Raw genomic sequence first — 20,300 nt, 5'->3', positions numbered from 1 at the left:
ATAGGTTTGCTATGAAACAATGCCTGTAGAACTTGCCAAAATGTTCTCAATCATACAAGATTTTTCAAGAGCAATTCATTAATATGCACGATAAATTATTTCACACATTGACTGTGACCTTAGCAGATACTTCAGACCTCAGACTTCCCTTAGATCTTGTACACTTGCATTGTACCCGGACACTGAGATTGTTGAGACACAGATTGTGAAGGCAGGAAGAGTACTGGCCTACAAAGCAGTGGGAACAAGTTCTACTCCTGGCCTATGGGTGGCAAATCTGGCACCAGGCAGAACTCTTCTTTTCATTGGCTCCCAGTTTTCCCACACTTGTGATCTGAGGGCTCTCATGAGTCTAAGAGAAAGAAACGTTAAAATTTGAGTAGCGACGAGCCCAGCAGAGAGAAATCTTCTGAGGGAAAGACTCAATGTGAAGATGAGAAAGTAAAGGATGACCTCATAGAGTAAACACCTGTGATTCTGGAAATCCGACCTGACACCCCAGAATGATAAACAACATCTCAGATTTGATTAGACAAGGAAAGATAATTTTAGAAAACGGACCCAATCGGACCCACGAGATAACAAAAGTGAGGCGAGATCTCCCACTCCTGTTAAGTGATTCAGAAACATTAGCACGCCAAGCGAAAAGACTGGAAACAAGTAAAGCTTACCTCTGAAATCCCATCTGAGCTAGATGGTGCCCCAGGGTCGCCATGACTTGTTCTACATCCCCAGGAGGCATCCTCGCAGAGGAGATCCTGAGTGGGAGCCCATTCTGGAGCGACGCTGAGAAAGTTAAATTCTGTCTTGGCCGATTGAGAGGCAATACACAGATTGTAGGACTGGGGCAGAGTGCCCTCCCCATAGTTAGGGAGAACCCCAGGGTCAGACTTGCAGCTGAACACTGGTTGAAAACAGCCCCAGGAGGCGGGGCTGGAGGAACGCCGACACAGGCGCAGCGCTACTGCCAGAGTCACTGCGATAAGGAAGAGCACCGAGACCAAAGTCAAAGCAATGACCAAGTAAAACTGCAGCTCCTCCTGGGGGTCAGAGGGCGCAGGACTGTCACTGAGGTCCGGTAGCGCCTCCTGCAGAGTGTCAGCGAAGACCAGGAGCAGCGTGGCTGTGGCCGACAGGTGTGGCTGCCCTCCATCTCGAACTGCGACCAAGAGCCGCTGGCGGGTCGCATCCCTGTCGCCCAAGGCGCGAGCTGTGCGCACCTCCCCCGTGCGAAACCCCAGGCTGAAGAGCCCGGGCTCGCTGGCCTGCAGCACGTGATAGGACAGCCAGGCATTGTGCCCTGAGTCTGCGTCCACAGCCACCACCTTGGTGACCAGGTAGCCAGGCTGCGCGGCGCGCGGGACGGTGTCGAAGAGTGCGGAGCCATCAGGTTCCAGTGAGGGGTACAGTACCCTGGGCGCATTGTCATTGAGGTCGCCCACCAGCACGCGCAGGCTGACGTTGGCGCTGAGCGCGGGCGAGCCCTGGTCACGCGCCTGCAGCGTCAGCTGGAAGGCGCGCAGCTGCTCGTGGTCGAAGGCGCGCTGCGCGAACACCACCCCGCTGTGCGCGCCCACGGACACGTAGGACGACAGCGCCCGCGGGTCCAGGTCGCTGGCCACGATGGAGTAGGAGACACGGCCGTTGGGCCCCAAGTCTGGATCGGACGCGCTGACCTGTGCAATGGAGGCGCCGGGCGGGTTATTCTCAGCCACGTGGACCACGTAGGAAGTCTGGGGGAACACTGGGGCGTTGTCGTTGACGTCAGCGATGTGCAGGGTGATACACGTACTGGAGGTGAGGGGAGGCTTCCCCCTGTCGGTGGCTATGATGGTGATGTTGTACTCTGGGATCTGCTCCCGATCCAGAGCGCCATCCGTTATTAATTTGTAATAGTTCTTCGAGGAAGATTTCAATATAAACTCGTCATTTCCAAGGACATGGCAGAAAACGTCTCCATTGTCTCCAGAGTCTCTGTCTCTCGTTTTCATTAAGGCGACCACTGTTCCTTGAGGTGAGTCTTCTGGGAGGGGGGTAAACACTGAAGTCACGATCACTTCAGGTGCGCAGTCATTCTCATCGAGAATGTCTACTTGGATACTGCAGTGGGCCACTAGATTGCCGGGATCTTTCGCCTCTATACGCAGAGTGTAGGTATTAGCAACTTCAAAATCCAAATAATCTTTTGTCGTGATGTCTCCTGTTCTCTGATTTAGGTTGAAAAAGTGCATCACGTGTTCGTCGACCTTATGAAAGGAGTAGGTGACTTCCCCATTGATGCCCTCGTCCAGGTCGGTGGCTGTCACTCTTAGTACAGAGGTGCCTGGGGGCATGTCCTCTCGCAGGCTGACCCTATACTCATTCTGGTTGAACACTGGGGGGTTGTCGTTGGCGTCAATGACTTGGATTCGGACCTGGGTGGTGCCACTTTGGGGTGGATCTCCCCCGTCCACAGCTGTGAGGACCAACTGATGGAAATTCTGTTCTTCTCTGTCCAGAGAACGTTTCAGAACCAATTCAGGGTACTTGCGACCATCTGGAGTCTGTTTTTGTGCGAGATCAAAGTACTCATTATCATTAAGGTGGTATCTTTGCAGTGAATTAGGACCAGCATCAAAATCCAGAGCGGGATCCAGAGGAAATGTTGTACCCGGCTGAGTAGATTCTCCAATATTGACATCAGTATGACTCTGTTTGAATAGTGGAGTATTGTCATTTATATCCTGCACAACTACTGCTACATGAAAAATATTTAGTGGGTTTTCAGCCACGGCATCAAAATCCAGAACACACAGAGGCTTCTTCCCGCAAATCTCCTCTCGGTCTATCCTGTCACTCACAAGTAAGTCCCCGCTCTCTGGGTTCACCTTAAAATACTCCTTCTCCCCGCTAATCCGCAGCTTCCGGGACGGCAAGTCGCGGACATGGAACCCCAGATCCTTGGCGAGATTCCCCACCACTGAGTTCTTGGATAGCTCCTCCGGAATTGAATAGCGGGTCTGGTCCGGGAGAGCCCCGCCGAACAAAGACAGTAGGAAAGGTATCAGTACCTGCGACCGGCCCGGCGGCCAGCTCCGCTGCGGGATCTCTCTCATCCTCTCCCTCCTTCTCCGCGGAGCCGCTCTCGGTCAGGAGAGGGAATAAACAAACCTTCTGTGGGTGGCCGAATCCAGCGTAGGGTCACTTCTCCTGCTTTTGTTTTCTTGTGTCTGTATCTGAACCGGCCTTCTTAGTGTGGTGCCTTTGAACAGGAAATTACCCTTGCTGAGGTTTGCAATGCGTCGCAGTTTCTCCTCTCTTCCATTGACCTACAGCGACGCCCAGAGGTTCCCCGGGAAACTACACCATTGGTTTGCAAAGAACTATTTCCTCTACTCTTTTTACTTATTGGATTCATGAAGAGTATTTATTTGTGTTAAAATAGGCAACCGCATATTCATTTCTTTCCAATTGCAATAAAGCACAAAAGAGTCATTATATGAGATCTCCTCATTAATCCTTCCATGACACACCTCTCAGGATAAACCATTGTTACTTTTCTCTGGTATCCTTCTAGAAAGACAGTGCAATAAAGTGTTATGAATCTTCCTCTGAATTTTTTTGCACAAGTGGAACTAGATCATTCTAAAGAAACAACAGCAACACAGCCCACTATATCTGAATACCACTTCCTATCAGTACAGAGGAGGGTTCTCATGTGTTCTAGTCACGTTGTTGTTAGATGCTCCTGAGGTAGTTCTGACACAGAGTGGCTGCACCTGCAACCTGGTCCTGTGGCATCCTCACCATCATTCCTATGACTGAGCCCTGGCGGCCACTGTGTCCATATACCCAGTTGAGGACCTTTCTCTGTTTTACTGACCCTCTACTTTCTTCTCCAAGGACTGGTTCCTTCTGTGTTCTGTGTGCTCATTGTATACGAGAAGTCTCGTCAGCACTGTTAGGGGCATTCTGGATGTACTTCTTCCAAGATAGACTTGTTTGATCTTCTCACAGTCCATAGTATTTTTCCTATTCTGCCAACAGTGGAGAGCAGATGAACCAACCCTTCTCTGGTCTTTCTTATTGTCCAGCTTCCACGAGGCAATTGAAATTTGTATGACTTGGGACAGGTTCACTGTAGTCTTCAAAATGACATGTTTGCCTTTTTAGTACTTTAAAGCAGTCTTTTGCAGCAGATTAACCCAATGCAAATATTAGATTTCTTGACTGCTGTTTCCATGGACATTGATTGTGGATCCATGTAAGACGAAATCCTTGACAGCATCCAATCTTTTCTCCATTTATCATGATGTCTTGTGGCACAGTTGTGAGGATTTTTATTATATGTTGAGGTGTAATCTACACTGAAAGCTGCAGTCTTCAGTCTTCATCAGTAAGCTCTTCCTGTCCTGTTCATTATCAATGACGAGCAATGTTGTGTCATCTGTATGTGGCAGCTTGTTAATGAGCCTTCGTCCAATCCTGATACCAGTGTCTTGGATTATTTGTTCAGTATGCAGATTGAATAAGTTTGGTGAAAGGATACAGCCTTGACACACATCTTTCCTGTTTTAACCATGTAGTAGCACCTTGTCCTGTTTGAATTACTAACTGCTTGTTGGTCTATGTACAAGTTCTGTATAAGCGCATTTATCTGTATTGGAATTCCTATTCTTCCCAATGTTATCCACAATTTGTGATTGTTCACACAGTAGAGATGCCTTTATTTGGTCAATAAAACATGGGTGAATATTTTTCTATTATTTTCTGCTTTTATCCAAGATCTGGCTGACATTAGCAAGGTCCATTATATAATATACAGTTACTTATTTAACCAGGAACATTATTTCCTAAAGAAAACCAATTTCTTATGCAAACAAAATATATTTTCATGTTGTTTTAGATCATGAATCATTTATTGTTCTTCTAGGCATTAAAAACACACCCCTCTCTGATTCTGGAATACTATTCCTAATATCAGAATTAGTGCATGTTTTATAATATTTCAGGAAATTGAACCATTTCTCAAATATATTTTAGAGCCTTTTGTTTCCAACAATCTCTCTCCAGGTGGAATATGTCGGTATTCATTTGTGTTCTTTTCCCTCTATGTTCCTCTCCCTATGCCAGGCAGTTTTATATCTTGACACAGTCTTACTTACTCCACATAGTGAACCTCGAAGCTGTGGTGATGGTGTGGCAGTGAAGCAGCACGTGGCTGCTCACCCAAAAGTTGGCAGCTGTCTGAGAGAGAAAACCTGACAGCGTGCAGGCTTGGTATTCCTCTGGGGGCTGTTCTCTGTTCTATGCGGTTTCTCATAGCTGGAATGGAATGGATTGCAATGGCTATTTTATCACACAATCCCAGGAAGAAAAAAATGTAGAAAGGAAAAACTCCCTTGCTAAATTAAATTGAGGCCTCTTTCACAATCTATAGCTGTAACTTCTAGGTATTCAAAAGTCACTAACTTGCATGTCCCTAGACATTGATAGATTCTATTGCGATTCACAGGACAGAATGGAGGCACAAGGAACCAAAGTACCGGATATTTCTTGCAATTAAAATATGTTCCCCCACAACACAATGACAGCTATCTGAAAGAGCAGTTTTCAGTGACAGGCATAAGTCATTTAAGAATCCAAGTTTCTAATATTTTAAAGTGGTTATTATGAGGGGGAAGAGGAAATGAAAGATTTTAAAAAGTTATTTTCCTTAAACATCAAGAATAGTCTCAATAGTGACTATGTAGTTTTGATATTAAAATCACTCCTGTAACCTGCATAAATATGAGTGAAACAAAGCAAGATGTTTTGGCAATCACAGAAAAGCACAAAAGGAATCACACATTGATGCTTCATTTTACAAATAGCACCAGCAAAGTAGTTTAAATATTCCCGTCTAATGGAGAAACCACACTTGTTTCAACTGTACCTAAACGTTGAACATTTCTGCACCACTCCTAAATTACCACTTTGTGATCATAAAAGAAAACACACTTTAAAGGAAAGAAATGTGAGTTTCAACTACAATGGATTACTTGCGTATTAAAATACTCAGTCCAGATTCAAGAATAACTTCATAAGAAAGGATGCTGTAAATATATATTTACACAACTGCCTTCCAACAGTTCTAACTTAACAGTTTGTGTATGACTGAAGGAGAATATTTTTTAAAGACTGAGGTGCTTTAGAGGAATACAATTATGACACTGCTGTGGACATTAACACGGAATAATGATGATAAAGAACAAGTACTAAGCAAATAACTTCTTTGTGTCATAAAAGTTGTTATTATTAAAGGGTTTCCTGTCCCTTCCCTGAACATAGGCGACTTCATTTGATATGAGTATCTTATCCACAGAAGGCATGTCTATCACAGCTCTGCGACTGTTTCAGTGTCAGTAAGATGGATGATAACATCAACTCACCTGACTGGAGTCTCCTTTTGTTTCAAGGAGGTCCTGAGGCATCACAAGAGGTTCGCTTTTCTCACAGCTCTCTGCACTTAAGAGCGTGTCCGCGTAGTTGGGCTGAGGAAAGATCAAGTGACTCTTCCGAGAATCCGCGGTGAGGGAGACCTCATGCGAGTAGGTCTGTAGGAAAGCTCGCACCCCGTCCACGCCCACAAAGTGAGAGGCAGACACACCCGCCAGCTCGCCTGAGGCCTGGAGCACACGTGAGGTGTGCCAGCGCCGCAGCCTGAGCGCCAGCAGCACGATGACGAAGGCGAGGAAGATGCAGGAGACCGCGGCCACGGCTATTACTAGGTACAGAGTTAGGCCAGAGTCGTCTGGGTTCACAGGGGTCTTGATGCTGCCCAGGTCAGCTAGGACCTCTGGGATGTTGTCAGCCACAGCGACTGTGAGCGTGACGGTGGCCGAGAGAGGAGGCTGACCGTGGTCCTGGACCGCCACCACCAGGCTCTGCTTGAGCGCGTCTCTGTCCTGCAGGGCCCGCGCTGTGCGCACCTCGCCAGTGTGCACGCCCACCGCGAAGAGCCCTGGCTCGCTGGCCTTGACCAGGCGGTAGGACAGCCAGGCATTCTGCCCAGAGTCTCTGTCCACTGCCACCACCTTGGTCACCAAGTAGCCAGGCTCTGCAGAGCGGGGAGCCAGCTCCACTCCTGTGGATCCATCTGTGGGAAGAGCTGGGTACAGTATCTCAGGCACATTGTCATTCTGGTCCAGCACAAATAGGCTCAATGACACGTTGCTGCTGAGTGGCGGGTCCCCATGGTCGCTGGCAGTCACCTGTAGCTGTAAATCCCGAAACTGTTCATAGTCGAAGGAACGCAGGGCATAAAGAACCCCGGTCTCAGAGTTGATGGAGATGTAGGATGACAGGGGCGTCCCCTGGAGGGTGCCCTCCTCCAAGGAATATGTGACTTGAGCATTCTCGCCACTGTCAGGGTCCTGGGCAGTCACAGAGAAGAAGGAGGAGCCTCGAGCGTTGTTTTCGGGAATGTAGGCTGTGTAGGAGGCATGGGCAAAGGTGGGTGGATTGTCATTGATGTCTGCCACTTGCAGCGCGAGGCGAGTTTCCGAGGACAGCGGCGGGGTTCCCTGGTCAGTGGCAATTACCGTGATGTTATATTCTGAGACATCTTCCCTGTCTAGAGTCCTGTGTGTCAGCAGCCGATAATAATTTCCATAGGTCTTTTCAAGTGTGAATGGCAGGTGATCTGGGATTGAACATGTTACCAGGCCATTCTCTCCCGAGTCGCCATCATGCACATTAAAAAGTGCAATCACTGTGCCCGGGAGAGCTGCTTCTTGGATTGAGCTGGTGAGTGATGTCACGGTGACTTCAGGAGCGTTGTCATTTATGTCCAGCACTGTCACCAGTACTTTACTTCTGGCTCGGAGACCAGGTCCATCATGGGCTTCTACATCTATGTTATAGAATCCGGAGTCTTCGTAATCCAAATATCCCACTATTGCTATGTCCCCAGTCAGAGAATTCAACTGGAAGAGCTGGGATATTTTGCCTCTCACTTTGCGGAAAGAATATGTCACTTCTCCATTGGCTCCTTCATCTGGATCAGTGGCTTTTACAGTGAGCAGTCGGGTGCCCACTGGTACATTCTCGCGGACACTCACGTGATACTCTGGTTGGGTGAATACAGGGGCATTGTCGTTGGTATCCATGACTTTCACGTGAATCCTGGCAGTGCCAGAGCGAACCGGGTTGCCCCCATCGGAAGCGGTGAGCACCAGGTGGTGCACCGGCTCTTCCTCGCGGTCCAGAGGATGCTCCAGCACCAGCTCTGGGTACTTAATCCCATCGGCCCCGCTTTGCACGTCCAGAGAGAAGGGGCCATTCGGACTTAGCTGGTAGCCCTGCAGAGAATTTACCCCGACATCCGGATCAAAAGCTTCAGGAAGGGGGAATCTAGTCCCAGGACTTTCACTTTCAGCAACTTTTATTTCCCTCTCTTCTGCCTCAAAGCTGGGCGCATTATCATTAACATCGATGATTTCCACTTCTATTCCTAAAATCTTCGCTTTCTCCTCCAGGAGGATCTCCAGGCTTGCTAAGCACTTGGCAGCCCTGTCACAGAGCTCCTCGCGGTCGATCCTGCCTGCGGTGATCAAGCTGCCGCTTTGCGGGTTCAGGGCAAAGAGCTGGGTCCTACCTCTGGAGACGATGCGGACCCCGCGCTCCGCCAGCTCCCGGGGCTCCAGCTCCAGGTCCTTGGCGATGTTGCCCACAAAAGAGCCTTTGTCCAGCTCCTCGGGAACGGAGTAGCGGATCGGCTCGCCCCGGGTCTCCCACAGGGCCGCCAGGAGAAAGCAGACCCAGGCCAGCCCGCTGCAGCCCGGCCGATGTGGAGCCGCCATTGCCGGCCCCGCCGCGGAACAGGCAGCGCTTGGGCCTCCTCTCCTCTATGGAGTCTGGAAGGGCTGCGGAGCTTCGGGATGCAAGATAAAGCGCTTTAGCTTTTGGATGTTGGAACTTGCAGGAGTCCAGGTGGAAGCTTCCGTAAAGCCACAGAACCGGTGCTTTATGTTGCGAAATCTTGTGCTTTGAAATAAATTTCTGATGGTCTTACTTCTTCCTGATTGGTGAACAGCGACACTCAGAGTCCTAACCTGCTACTGCAACCCATTCTTGGTAAATTCAAGTATTAGTTTCATACCCATTTCCATACATAAACCAGTTTCTCCTGGAAGAATACCAGTCAAGCTCCTGGTGCTTGATTTGCTAGGAAAATATAAGAATGATTCAAGACTATCTGTACAGTAAGTTCTGTACTATCAAGTTATTTATTCTCTTGAAGCGATATGATGATTTTTAAAGCTAAGCCACATTTTCTTTCCAGTGTTTTGCATTATTTTTGCCACATTTTCAGCACCCGGGTATTGTGTACTCTGGGTAGTATACAGAGGGATGAATGTTCATTCTTCCTAGGAACAAGGATGGACTTGGAGAGTGGAGAAAAGTGTTAAGTGAACAGACAATACTTGCCAGAGAGCTTGCAGCTGTGGGTCTAGTCCTAAACTAGACCGAAACAAATTTCCTCACATACACTGACTCTTTGTACCTTACGGAAACATTTCAATTCCCTTGAAAAACTCTACTGACCAAGAGCTAGTCTTAGCCCGGTACAAATGGGCTCCGCAAGTATGATAATATGTCTGGGAGAGAATATTGCTCACTTATTTTGTTTACAGCAGAATTGTCCATAAACTATATCTGCCCAGAAGTTCACAGCTGTGTGCTTAATTACTAGAACAGTACACTTCATAGACTAGGCATTCAAGCATTTTGATGTTTATTGAATGAGTACAAAGGCAGGTACAGTACCTAAAATGGGTAAATGCAACTGATCATAAACACACACACACTATAGATGAGAAGACAAAAAGATTGAAGTAGAGTAAAAAGCAGTGATTTCAGAGGTCCATTTCATCTAATAGGAATCATTTGACCACAATTTCTAAGTTTATTTGAGTTTGATTTTAGAAATAGCACTAGAAGGAAATAATTTGGTAACCACATATGAATCCTCTCACCACCCATCTGTTAGTTTGTCAGGCTATGAGAAGTTGCAGGACGGTGGACCTATGCCATCAGTATTTCAAATACCAGACAGGTCACCCATTATGGGAAAGTTCCTAGAGCAAGTGGAGCTTCCAAACTAAGACGGACTAGAAATATTTGTCGATCTACTTAAAAAATTAGCCTATGGATTGTAACACTATTACTTGGTACAGTGGTGGAAGATGAGCTCCCCATGTTGGAAGAACTCAGAATACACAGTGACCACTACAGTGGATTTAATTATGAAGAATGACCATAGAGATGACAGGATGACACAGGACCTGGCAATGTTTCATTCTGTTTTAGATTAGGTTGCCATGAGTCACAGTAGATGGCCACAAACAACAGCCTCCATAAACTCTCATCGCAGGTTTCATGTTTCATAGCTTTCTTATTGCAGCATATGTGTACCAAGAGTAAGTTATTCATCTGAGAACTCTTGAGATAGAACACTAGCCAAGTCTTTAGATTCCCATTGCCACTGAGACGATTCTAATTCATGGCGACCTGATTGAACAGAGTAGAATTGCCCCAGTGGGTTTCCAAGATTGTAAATCTTAATAGGAGTAAAGAGCTTCATCTTTCTCCTGAGGGGTGGCTGGTGGTTTCCAACTGCTGATCTTGAACTTAGTGGCCCAATGCGTAACTGTTATACCGCCAGGGCTCTCTGGTCCTTACATTATCCATCATTATTAGCATCAAGAAATAGCCCACAAATTTAACCAAACACATGCAAAAAATCTATGTACATTAAAAAAAATCTCCAGACTTTGAAAGTGCAAATACGCCTGACACAATCTTCAAGGACCCACACTTTCCTGTAGAATGGGAGGTAAAATTAGGTGTTTCCAAAATAAATTTGCTTCTACATATTTTTAAAATCTCAAAATGTTTGTAGGTTTGACTCATTTTGCAGACATTTTAATAAAGAAACAATAATATGGAAAGGACCATATAAAATGCTCATCACACCCATTATAATAGGAAAAAATAGAAAGAATTTAAAAATTGGTGATTAGAGAATGGAGAAATGATGGAACATCTCTGACTGAGATTCTGAAGTGGAGATAAAATTGGCCCAAAGTTAATCGTTCTAATCTACAATTTGCTTGTCTATGGCATGCATCTTAAGGCAAAGAGGTACTGAGAGACCTAATTATCATGTTACATATATGAGTTACAGTTAAACAATAAATACTTTTGCAACCAAAGTTGGAGCAAAACAAAACACACACTCCCCCAAACTCAATGTGTTTATGAAGAGTAAAGTATAGCATTAGTTGTAAAAACTAGTATTAGACATCAGTTAAGCAAACACACACACACACACACACACACACAAACCCTTTACCATTGAGTTGATTCTGACTCATAGTGACTAGAACAGAGTAGATCTGTCTCACAGGGTCTCCAAAGTTATAAATCTTTATAGAGGCAGTTTTTTATTAGCACCCAGGCACTTAAGCACTGCATCCCAGGCTTTTAATTATTTATTTAAGAAAGGGCACTGTTATTATTAAAAGTGGTGCCAACAGGAGCAAGTTCTCTCTACCAAGATTTACCAGGAAGGTACAGAAATGCTGACAGAGAAAAAGAAGCAGCAGTAGGTAGGTAACTACTAGGACTACAGAGCAATCAAGGAACCAGTCTAATGCACACTCCTTACTAGCTGCCGTCACAGAACAAGGAACATTACCCTTCCAGAGCTGTTACCCACCAGCGAGAAGGAATACAGCACAGAGAATTTAAGTAGGCTTGCAGAAACTCACGTGAGAGGGAAAAGAAGGGTCATACGTGGTTTTGGCATCTCCATTGCTGGCACACTCAATCGCAGAAGGATCATCACATAGGAGATCCTGCGGGGGAGCCATTTCCCGGGTCACGTTGAGAAAATTGAATTCTGCTTTAGCTGATTGGCTGGCAACATATAGATTGTATGAATAGGGCAGCGTTCCTTCGCTGTAGTTTGGGAGAACCCCAGGTCCAGATTTGGAGCAGAGACCGGATGGAAAGCAACCCCCCGTGGAGGAACTGGAAGAGCGTCTCAGGCGCAGAGCGACTGCCAGAGTCACAGCGAGGAGAAAGAGCACCGAGACCAAGGTCAAAGCCAAGACCAGATAGAACTGCAGTTCTGCATGGGGGTCAGAGGGCTCAGGGCGATCGCTGAGGTCCGGCAGCGCCTCCTGCAGGCTGTCAGCGAAGACCAGGAGCAGCGTGGCTGTGGCCGACAGAGGTGGCTGTCCTCCATCTCGCACAGCGACCAGCAGCCGCTGGCGGGTCGCATCCCTGTCACCTAATGCTCGCGTTGTGCGCACCTCTCCCGTGCGAAACCCCACGCTGAAGAGCCCGGGCTCGCTGGCCTGCAGCACGTGATAGGACAGCCAGGCATTGTGCCCTGAGTCTGCATCCACTGCTACCACCTTGGTGACCAGGTAGCCAGGCTGCGCGGCGCGCGGGACGGTGTCGAAGAGTGCGGAGCCATCAGGTTCCAGAGCAGGGTACAGTACCCTGGGCGCATTGTCATTGCGGTCGCCCACCAGCACGCGCAGGCTGACGTTGGCGCTGAGCGCGGGCGAGCCCTGGTCACGCGCCTGCAGCGTCAGCTGGAAGGCGCGCAGCTGCTCGTGGTCGAAGGCGCGCTGCGCGAACACCACCCCGCTGTGCGCGCCCACGGACACGTAGGAAGACAGCGCCCGTGGGTCCAGGTCGCTGGCCACTATGGAGTAGGAGACTTGGCCGTTGGGTCCCAGGTCAGAATCAGACGCGCATACCTGTGCAATAGAGGCGCCGGGCGGGTTATTCTCGGCCACATGGACTATGTAGGAGGCTTCTTGGAAAACTGGAGCGTTGTCATTGACATCAGTGATGTGCAGTGTGACGCTTGTGTTGGAGGAGAGTGGCGGCTGTCCTTTGTCAGTGGCTATGATGGTGATATTATACTCTGCTGTCTGCTCCCGGTCCAGAGCCCTATCAATCACCAGCTTATAATAATTCTTGGCGGTGGGCTCTAGTTTAAAGGGAACTTCTTTCTGAATATAGCATGTCACTAAGCCATTGTGTCCAGAATCCTGGTCCCGCACTTTAATGAGGGCTATTACCGTTCCAAGGTCTGCTTCCTCGGCGATCTGGTTAGAGAAGGAGATGAATGTCACTTCTGGGGCATTGTCGTTCTCATCAATAATTTCAATCTGAACATTACAGCGAGCTGTGTGTACCCCTCCATCCTTGGCTTCTACACCCAGTGCGTAGCTCCTTGTTTTTTCAAAATCCAAAGCGCTGTTGGTTGTGATGTCACCAGTTCGTGGATTGAGTCTGAAGAGAAGGCTGGTACTTGTGGGCACATTGTGGAAGGCATATGTGATCTCAGCGTTAATGCCCTCGTCCCGGTCGGTGGCTGTCACCTGCAGCACAGGGTGGCCCGGGGACACATTTTCTTGGAGGCTGACTCGGTACACCTCCTGGCTAAACACCGGAGCATGATCATTGGCGTCAGTGACCTGGATTCTGACCTGGGTGGTACCTGTGAGAGACGGGGTCCCGCCGTCCTTGGCGGTCAGGATCAATTGATGGGAGTTCTGTAGTTCCCTGTCCAGAGGTTTTTCCAGCAGCAGTTCTGGGTATTTACTTCCATCGGGACTCTCTTTTGTCGATACTGAGAAATACTGATTGGAGTTGATGGTATATATCTTCAGCGAATTACTTTCTACATCCGCATCTTGTGCAGAGTCCAGAGAGAATTTTACCCCAGGTAAGGCGGATTCACAAATCTCCAAATCAATATATTTTGCAGTGAAACGTGGTGCATTGTCGTTAATATCCTGGATGGCCACAACTACGTGGAAAATGTTCATTGGGTTGTCAGCGACCGCTTCAAATTCAAGAGCACATTCCGATTTCTTCCCGCAAATCTCCTCTCGATCTATCCGACTGCTCACTACCAAATCCCCGCTCTCCGCGCTGATGTTGAAATACTCTTCCTCTGCACTAACCCGGAGTTTTCGGGCCGGCAACTCCTGGGCGCTGAGCCCCAGATCGGTGGCGAGAGGCCCCACCAGCGAGCCGGTGGCCAGCTCCTCCGGAATCGTGTAGCGGATCTGCTGGGAGAAGGCCCCGCAGAACAAAGACAGCAGGAAGAAGGGAAGCAGTACCTGCCTTTTCCTCCGTTCAGCTCCTCTGCCGTTTCTCCGCATGGCTGGAACTCTCCAGGAAGCTTCTTTGCAAGGTTTCTCAGGGATATTAAAACATACAAACAAATAAAAAGAATCACAGCACCTTGGACGTGTGTGATTTAAGGGCTTGCTTTTGGGTGCGTGAGGACGCTTAGAAGACTGGCCTGCTTTCAAATGCCGAGCACCGGAAAAAGCACTCCTTCAGAAATTCCAGCCGGAATGAGAACCTTTCTCTTTCTTTTGGTCAACAGCGGCGCCCAGAGGTGGTGTTGGAGAACTGCATTTTTGCCTAGTACTTATCCTCCACCCAAAAGCTATTTGTCACAAAGAGCCACGTATTACCATTTTCACATTAAATTGGATAGCTTCTTGCTTGTCACCATATCATACACATTCCCGTCACCTTATATTCTTTCTCATTTCATTAAAAATTCAAAAGAAACAGAGCCATCCCTCTTTCTCCCCCAAGTTTGTGGGCAAAAATGTTTTCAGTGATTTCACAGAATTTATAAACACTGGCATGAGAAGTATGGGTGTATTAAAATAAGTTAGTAGCTTTTCATCCACATTTTAAGTGGGCTCACATATTTACATTTGTGCTAATTCATTGGGGTAACCTCATTTATTTAGTGTTTTGAACCTCTCCTCCTATATCTTATCAATTTAGCAATACTTTTTTTTTCCAATTTAGCAATACTTTTAAAGGACACACATAACAATAAAAGAATAAGTGAAAGCCCTAGACTTTATGTATTGATCTTCTCTATAAAAATAAACCATCTTCCCAGCTAAGTAAAGAAGACCCTGACATTTTGTTAGACTGATTTAGTATTTCAGCACATGCTTTTATTACGTGCAATCTTGTGCAAGCCATATTCACTTTTATTAAATAAACGATTTTGTGGTATGTGGGTGCATATATAATCTCTATAATACCAATTCTCAGTTCCAGTCAATTTATTCCATTAGTGAGTAAAATGAGTTTGACTTGATTGAATGTTGGAATGCTTCATTTTGGAACTTACCTGTAATTCTTGACTGGTCTGTAGTAATCCGAACAATCGATGCTTTTACTTCAAATGCAATCCAAAATTTTCTCAATTTATCTTACTATTTGACAATTTCATGTATACTTGTTCTTATATTCCACTCAAATCACACTTATTTTTTCCCAAGACATTCCACACCATGTTTTCTTTATTTTGTGCCTTTATATTTGCTTTCTACTCCTTTTTATTTCAAATGTTTCCCCCCTTCCTACAGAAATACATTCTGGTCCATTCTTCAGGGAAAAAAAACCACTTAAAAATTAAAATGTATGTCTGAGACCTTCCATTTTCTATATAAGCATATGGAAATTGTACTGACTTTGCATTATTAGTGCATTTTCATGATACATTTGCAGGTTATGTTTTTATGGGCTTCTTATAGTCTTTGTGCATCAAAGTTCTTTTTGCACTAATCATTTAATATCCCCTGGTACAGAAACTGATACAATAAATACTGTCCCTAAAAATACATGTCAAAAATCATGTATTCCCCGCCCTCCTCCCCACCCCATGGAATATTGGCAGGCTTGAGGGAGAATACACCTACCTCTGATTTTGTTTAGGCCCCATTGTCTCACATTCTCAAACGACCACTTTCTAATATTGAGGGATAAATTTGTTTCATTGATAACGAATGGAATTCATTCTGGTCAGAGTTTGGATGGTGGTAGGATGTAACTGCATGTGTGAAAATAAATTCATGAAGTTCAGAATAGGCTAGCAATTTCTGGCTTTAACAAGTTGTAGAACACAGTCAAGACTCTGATTCCACTATTGATGTGGATGGCTTGGGACTCTCCTACAGAGGCCAAGAGACACGTCTTCCTACAATTGTTTAATCCCTCTCAAATGCGAAGGAATATCAGCAGTTTGAGCAAATAAAATGTCCACTTTCAGGCAAAAGTCGAAACCAATACATACAGAAGTTTAGCTGCATATAATAGAGAATAAAGGTCAAGTAAATCCATTTGAACAAACCTCTCCATTCTTCATCTAACGCTCTGCGTCATTGCGATGACAAAGTGGTATAACTTGGAAAGAGTCAAGCATAGCTTTGTGGGAGACTAAAACCTCTTCGTGCTTTACTAGCTTGTGTCAGAACAGGCAGCTCAGACCGAGGTTACAAAGCTCACGTCAGAGCCATTTCAAATGCAAAGGGCCAAGTTGTCACAATTTTGCAGATCAATGTTGGTCACTATGAGGGTTTTCTCTCATCAGAGTTACTCAAGAGCCCACATGGAAGCAGCAGTCATACTTTCAAAGAGTAACTTAGAAATCTGAAATTTCTCACAATGACAATTAGAACTCTCACCCCCCAGGAAGTGACACTGACTTCCATTCACAATGTATCGGCCAGAATTTGTTACATAACCCCATCAGTCACAGATAGAAGAGGAAGTGCAATCCTACTATAAACCCATAGAGAGAAATAAAAATCTACTTAGGTCACAGGACTATTGCCTATAAAGAAAACTCATAGTGACCCCATAGGACAGGTCAGAACTGCCCCTGTGGGGAGACAGTAACTCTACAGGAGCAGGGAGCCCCTTCTTTCTCTTGCTGAGTGGCCAGTGATATCGAACCACTGACCTTGTGGTTAGCAGCTCAATGCGTAACCACTACACCACCCCTCGGCTTTAGTGGTACTTTATTTCTCAAGTAAATATGCATTAACATTTGGCATAGTTGTTCTTTATATATAATCCCAAGAAAAACATAAACTCACCTGCAGTAGCCTGGAGTCTCCTTTTGTTTCAAGTAACTCTTGAGATATCAGGAGGGGTTCGCTTTTCTCACAGCTCTCCTGACTAAGGAGTGTGTCCGCGTAGTTGGGCTGCGGGAAGATCAAGTGACTCTTCCGAGAGTCCGCGGTGAGGGAGACCTCGTGGGAATACGTCTGCAGAAAAGCCTGCACTCCGTCCACACCCACAAAGTGCGTGGTGGGCCCTCTGGCCGTCCCACCACGAGAGGCTTGCGGCAGGCGAGACTGGTACCAGCGGCGCACCCGGAGCGCCAGGAGCACAATGACAAAGGCAAGGAAGACACAGGAGACTGCTGCCACGGCCACCACTAGGTAGAGTGTGAGATCGGAGGTATCTGAGTGGGGGGAGGGCTCCAGACTGCCTAGGTCGGCCAGAACATCGGGGATGCTGTCGGCCACGGCCACTGTGAGCGTGACGGTGGCCGAGAGAGGAGGTTGGCCGTGGTCCTGGACAGCCACCACGAGGCTCTGCTTGAGCGCATCCCTGTCCTGCAGGGCCCGTGCCGTGCGCACCTCGCCCGTGTGCACGCCCACCGTGAAGAGCCCTGGCTCGCTGGCCTTGAGCAGGCGGTAGGACAGCCAGGCGTTCTGCCCAGAGTCTCGGTCCACCGCCACCACCTTGGTCACCAGGTAGCCTGGCTCGGCAGAGCGAGGTGCTAGTTCTACTCCGGTTGAGCCATCGGTTGGAAGAGCCGGGTACAGGATCTCAGGTACATTGTCGTTCTGATCCAGCACGAACAAGCTTAGGGACACGTTGCTGCTGAGGGATGGGTCCCCACTGTCGCTGGCTGTCACCCATAACTGCAGCTCTCGGAACTGCTCATAGTCAAAGGAGCGCAGTGCATATAGGATGCCCGAGTCCGAGTTGATAGAGACATAGGATGACAGAGGTGCCCCTTGTAGGGTGTCTTCGGTCAGTGTATAAGTGATGAGGCCATTGTTGTCGCTGTCAGGGTCTTGGGCGGTCAAGGAAAAGATGGAGGTACCTCTGGGGTTGTTTTCAGGAATGTAGGCAGCGTAGGAAGCATGAGCAAAGGTGGGCGGGTTGTCGTTGACATCCGTCACGTGCAGGTGAATGTGGGCTTCCGTGGACAGTGAGGGTGCTCCTCCATCAGTGGCTCTCAGAGTGAGGTTATATTCGGACACCTGCTCACGGTCCAGGGATCTGGCTGTCACTAAGCGGTAGTAGTGATCTATGGATTTTTCTAACTCAAACGGCAGATTTCCAAGGGCAAAAACCATCACCTGCCCATTCTGCCCAGAATCTCGGTCATGCACGTTGATAAGGGCAACTTCCCTCCCAGGGTCAGCATCTTCTGGGACTGAGCCTGTCAGAGAAGTGACCGTGACTTCTGGGGCGTTGTCATTCACATCTAGAACTGTAACCAGAACCTTGGCTCTTGAAAGGAGACCTGGTCCATCTTTAGCTTCAATTTTAATTTCATAGAACATTGCATCTTCATAATCTAGACTTCTTAATAGTGATAGGTCCCCAGTGACTGAGTCGAGATGGAAAATCTGAGCAGCGTTTCCCGGCATTTTATCTAGGGTATAGGACACTTGAGCATTGAATCCCTCATCAGGGTCCGTGGCATTCACCCTGAGCAGCCTTGTGCCCACTGGCACGTTCTCCAGAACACTTACGTGGTACTCAGGCTGAGGAAACTCTGGTGGGTTGTCATTTGCATCCAGAACGACCACTTGAATGCGCATGTCGCCAGAGCGCACAGGGTCACCACCATCAAAGGCAGAGAGAACCAGGTGGTGAACGTTCTCTTCCTCCCGGTCCAGGGCTCTCTCCAGGATCAGCTCCGGGTACTTGGCCCCACCAGAGACGCTCTTCACAGCCAGGGAGAAATAGTCATTGGGGCTGAGCTGGTACTTCTGCAGTGAGTTCAGGCCCACATCTGGGTCAAAGGCAGTCTTCAGTGGAAACCGGGTTCCAGGACTTGTGAGTTCACTAATTTTTATTTCCAATTCCTCTGTTAGAAAATCGGGAGCGTTATCATTAACGTCTTTAATTTCTATTTCCACTTCAAAAATTTTCAGTTTGTCTTCAATCAGGACGTTAAATTTCACCAGACACTGCGAGCTCTGAGTGCAGAGCTCCTCCCGGTCTACCCTCCCCGCGGTGATCAGGCTGCCGCTCCGCGGACTCAGAGCGAAAAGGGGCGTCTTACCTCTGGAGACGACTCGGACACCGCGCTCCGTCAGCTCTTCAGGCTCCAGCCCCAGGTCCTTGGCGATGTTTCCCACGAAGGAGCCTTTGTCCAGCTCCTCTGGAATGGAGTAGCGGATCTGCCCGGCTCGGGCTTCACACAGTGTCCCCAGCAGTACGCACAGCAGGGCCAGTCCTCTCCGCTTGCTGCATCTCCGGGGATTCATTTTGTTTCTTTTCTGAATTCAGTTCCCGTTTCCCACAGCGGACTCCAATATTATTTCCTTGGGAAACCAAGTGCTTTATAGGTCCATTTAAGAGGTCATACAGCTGGAGTGACTTTAGCAGCAGTCTCAGATCTTCCGAGTCTGACTTGCTACTTCTTTGCATTGAGGAGCCAGAAAATGGTCGACCAGCTCTCTAGCTCCATTTTCCTCCTTGCGTGGTCAACAGCGACGCTGAGAGGTCCAATCGTTTACTGCACTCTCTCAGAGAAACCCAATTACTTTTTTGGGGGGTTATTTTTAATTTTTTTAATTTTTTCTATTTTCCTTTTCTCTTTTTGGGGGGTTATTTTTAAAGATTTATTTTTACTCAAAATCCTTTTGTTAGAGATAATGGATTGGTGTTTATTTCACATAAAGGAACTAATATGTTAAAGAGCGTGACTTCAAATGAGTTACTCTTTTGAAGTGTTCCATGTGTAAGAACCACGCACAATCAACCTTATTTACATGTTACTCTTTTGAAGTTGTCCTTGAGAGTGTGACAGGTGATCTTCTATATTGGTCATTTAACATAGTCACTAAATAAACACACAATTAAGGGCCACCGAGGTCAAATTAATTCATGGGGATTTAAGGCTTATGATGGCCACAAACATTTCCTTCAGAGTTTATGAGGGTACAAAGTAGGAAAGGAGTTATAGTGCAGTGAAATAACGACTCTAGGGAAGCTGCCTTGGAGGTTAAAAAAGGCGTTCCCAGGGCACCTTCGAAGAGGACAAGGCTGGGAGATGAGCAAGAATGGCAATACAGCGATGATCATCCATCCCTACATGTGAGAGAAAGTCGTCATGGACCTTCCACATACTGAAAGAGCTTTATATTGACTGTATCTCAGTGTGAAGGAGTTGT

General features: G+C 47.1%; 1 protein-coding gene across 7 annotated transcripts in view; it reads right to left on the bottom strand.

The window, feature by feature from the left end:
* Window positions 1–20,300, bottom strand: part of LOC142439393 (protocadherin gamma-A10) — a 211,041-nt gene that overhangs the window by 167,495 nt on the left and 23,246 nt on the right. The window contains exon 1 of one of the 7 annotated variants that reach the window (XM_075541723.1): window positions 16,971–19,590. The exons of 3 other annotated variants lie outside the window; for them this stretch is intronic. In XM_075541723.1, coding sequence (XP_075397838.1) covers window positions 16,971–19,391 — 2,421 coding nt within the window. In that variant the 5' untranslated portion in view covers window positions 19,392–19,590. Of the gene's footprint in view, window positions 1–671; window positions 3,272–6,410; window positions 9,147–11,795; window positions 14,400–16,970; window positions 19,591–20,300 lie in introns of those variants that run through there. 3 more of the 7 variants (XM_075541722.1, XM_075541728.1, XM_075541721.1) reach the window with 3 other exon arrangements.

Source organism: Tenrec ecaudatus, chromosome 2 (genome assembly GCF_050624435.1).
Source record: "Tenrec ecaudatus isolate mTenEca1 chromosome 2, mTenEca1.hap1, whole genome shotgun sequence".
Lineage (NCBI taxonomy): Eukaryota > Metazoa > Chordata > Mammalia > Afrosoricida > Tenrecidae > Tenrec > Tenrec ecaudatus.
The sequence above is the reverse complement of the archived record's forward strand: the minus strand, read 5'-3'. Positions and strand labels throughout refer to the sequence as shown.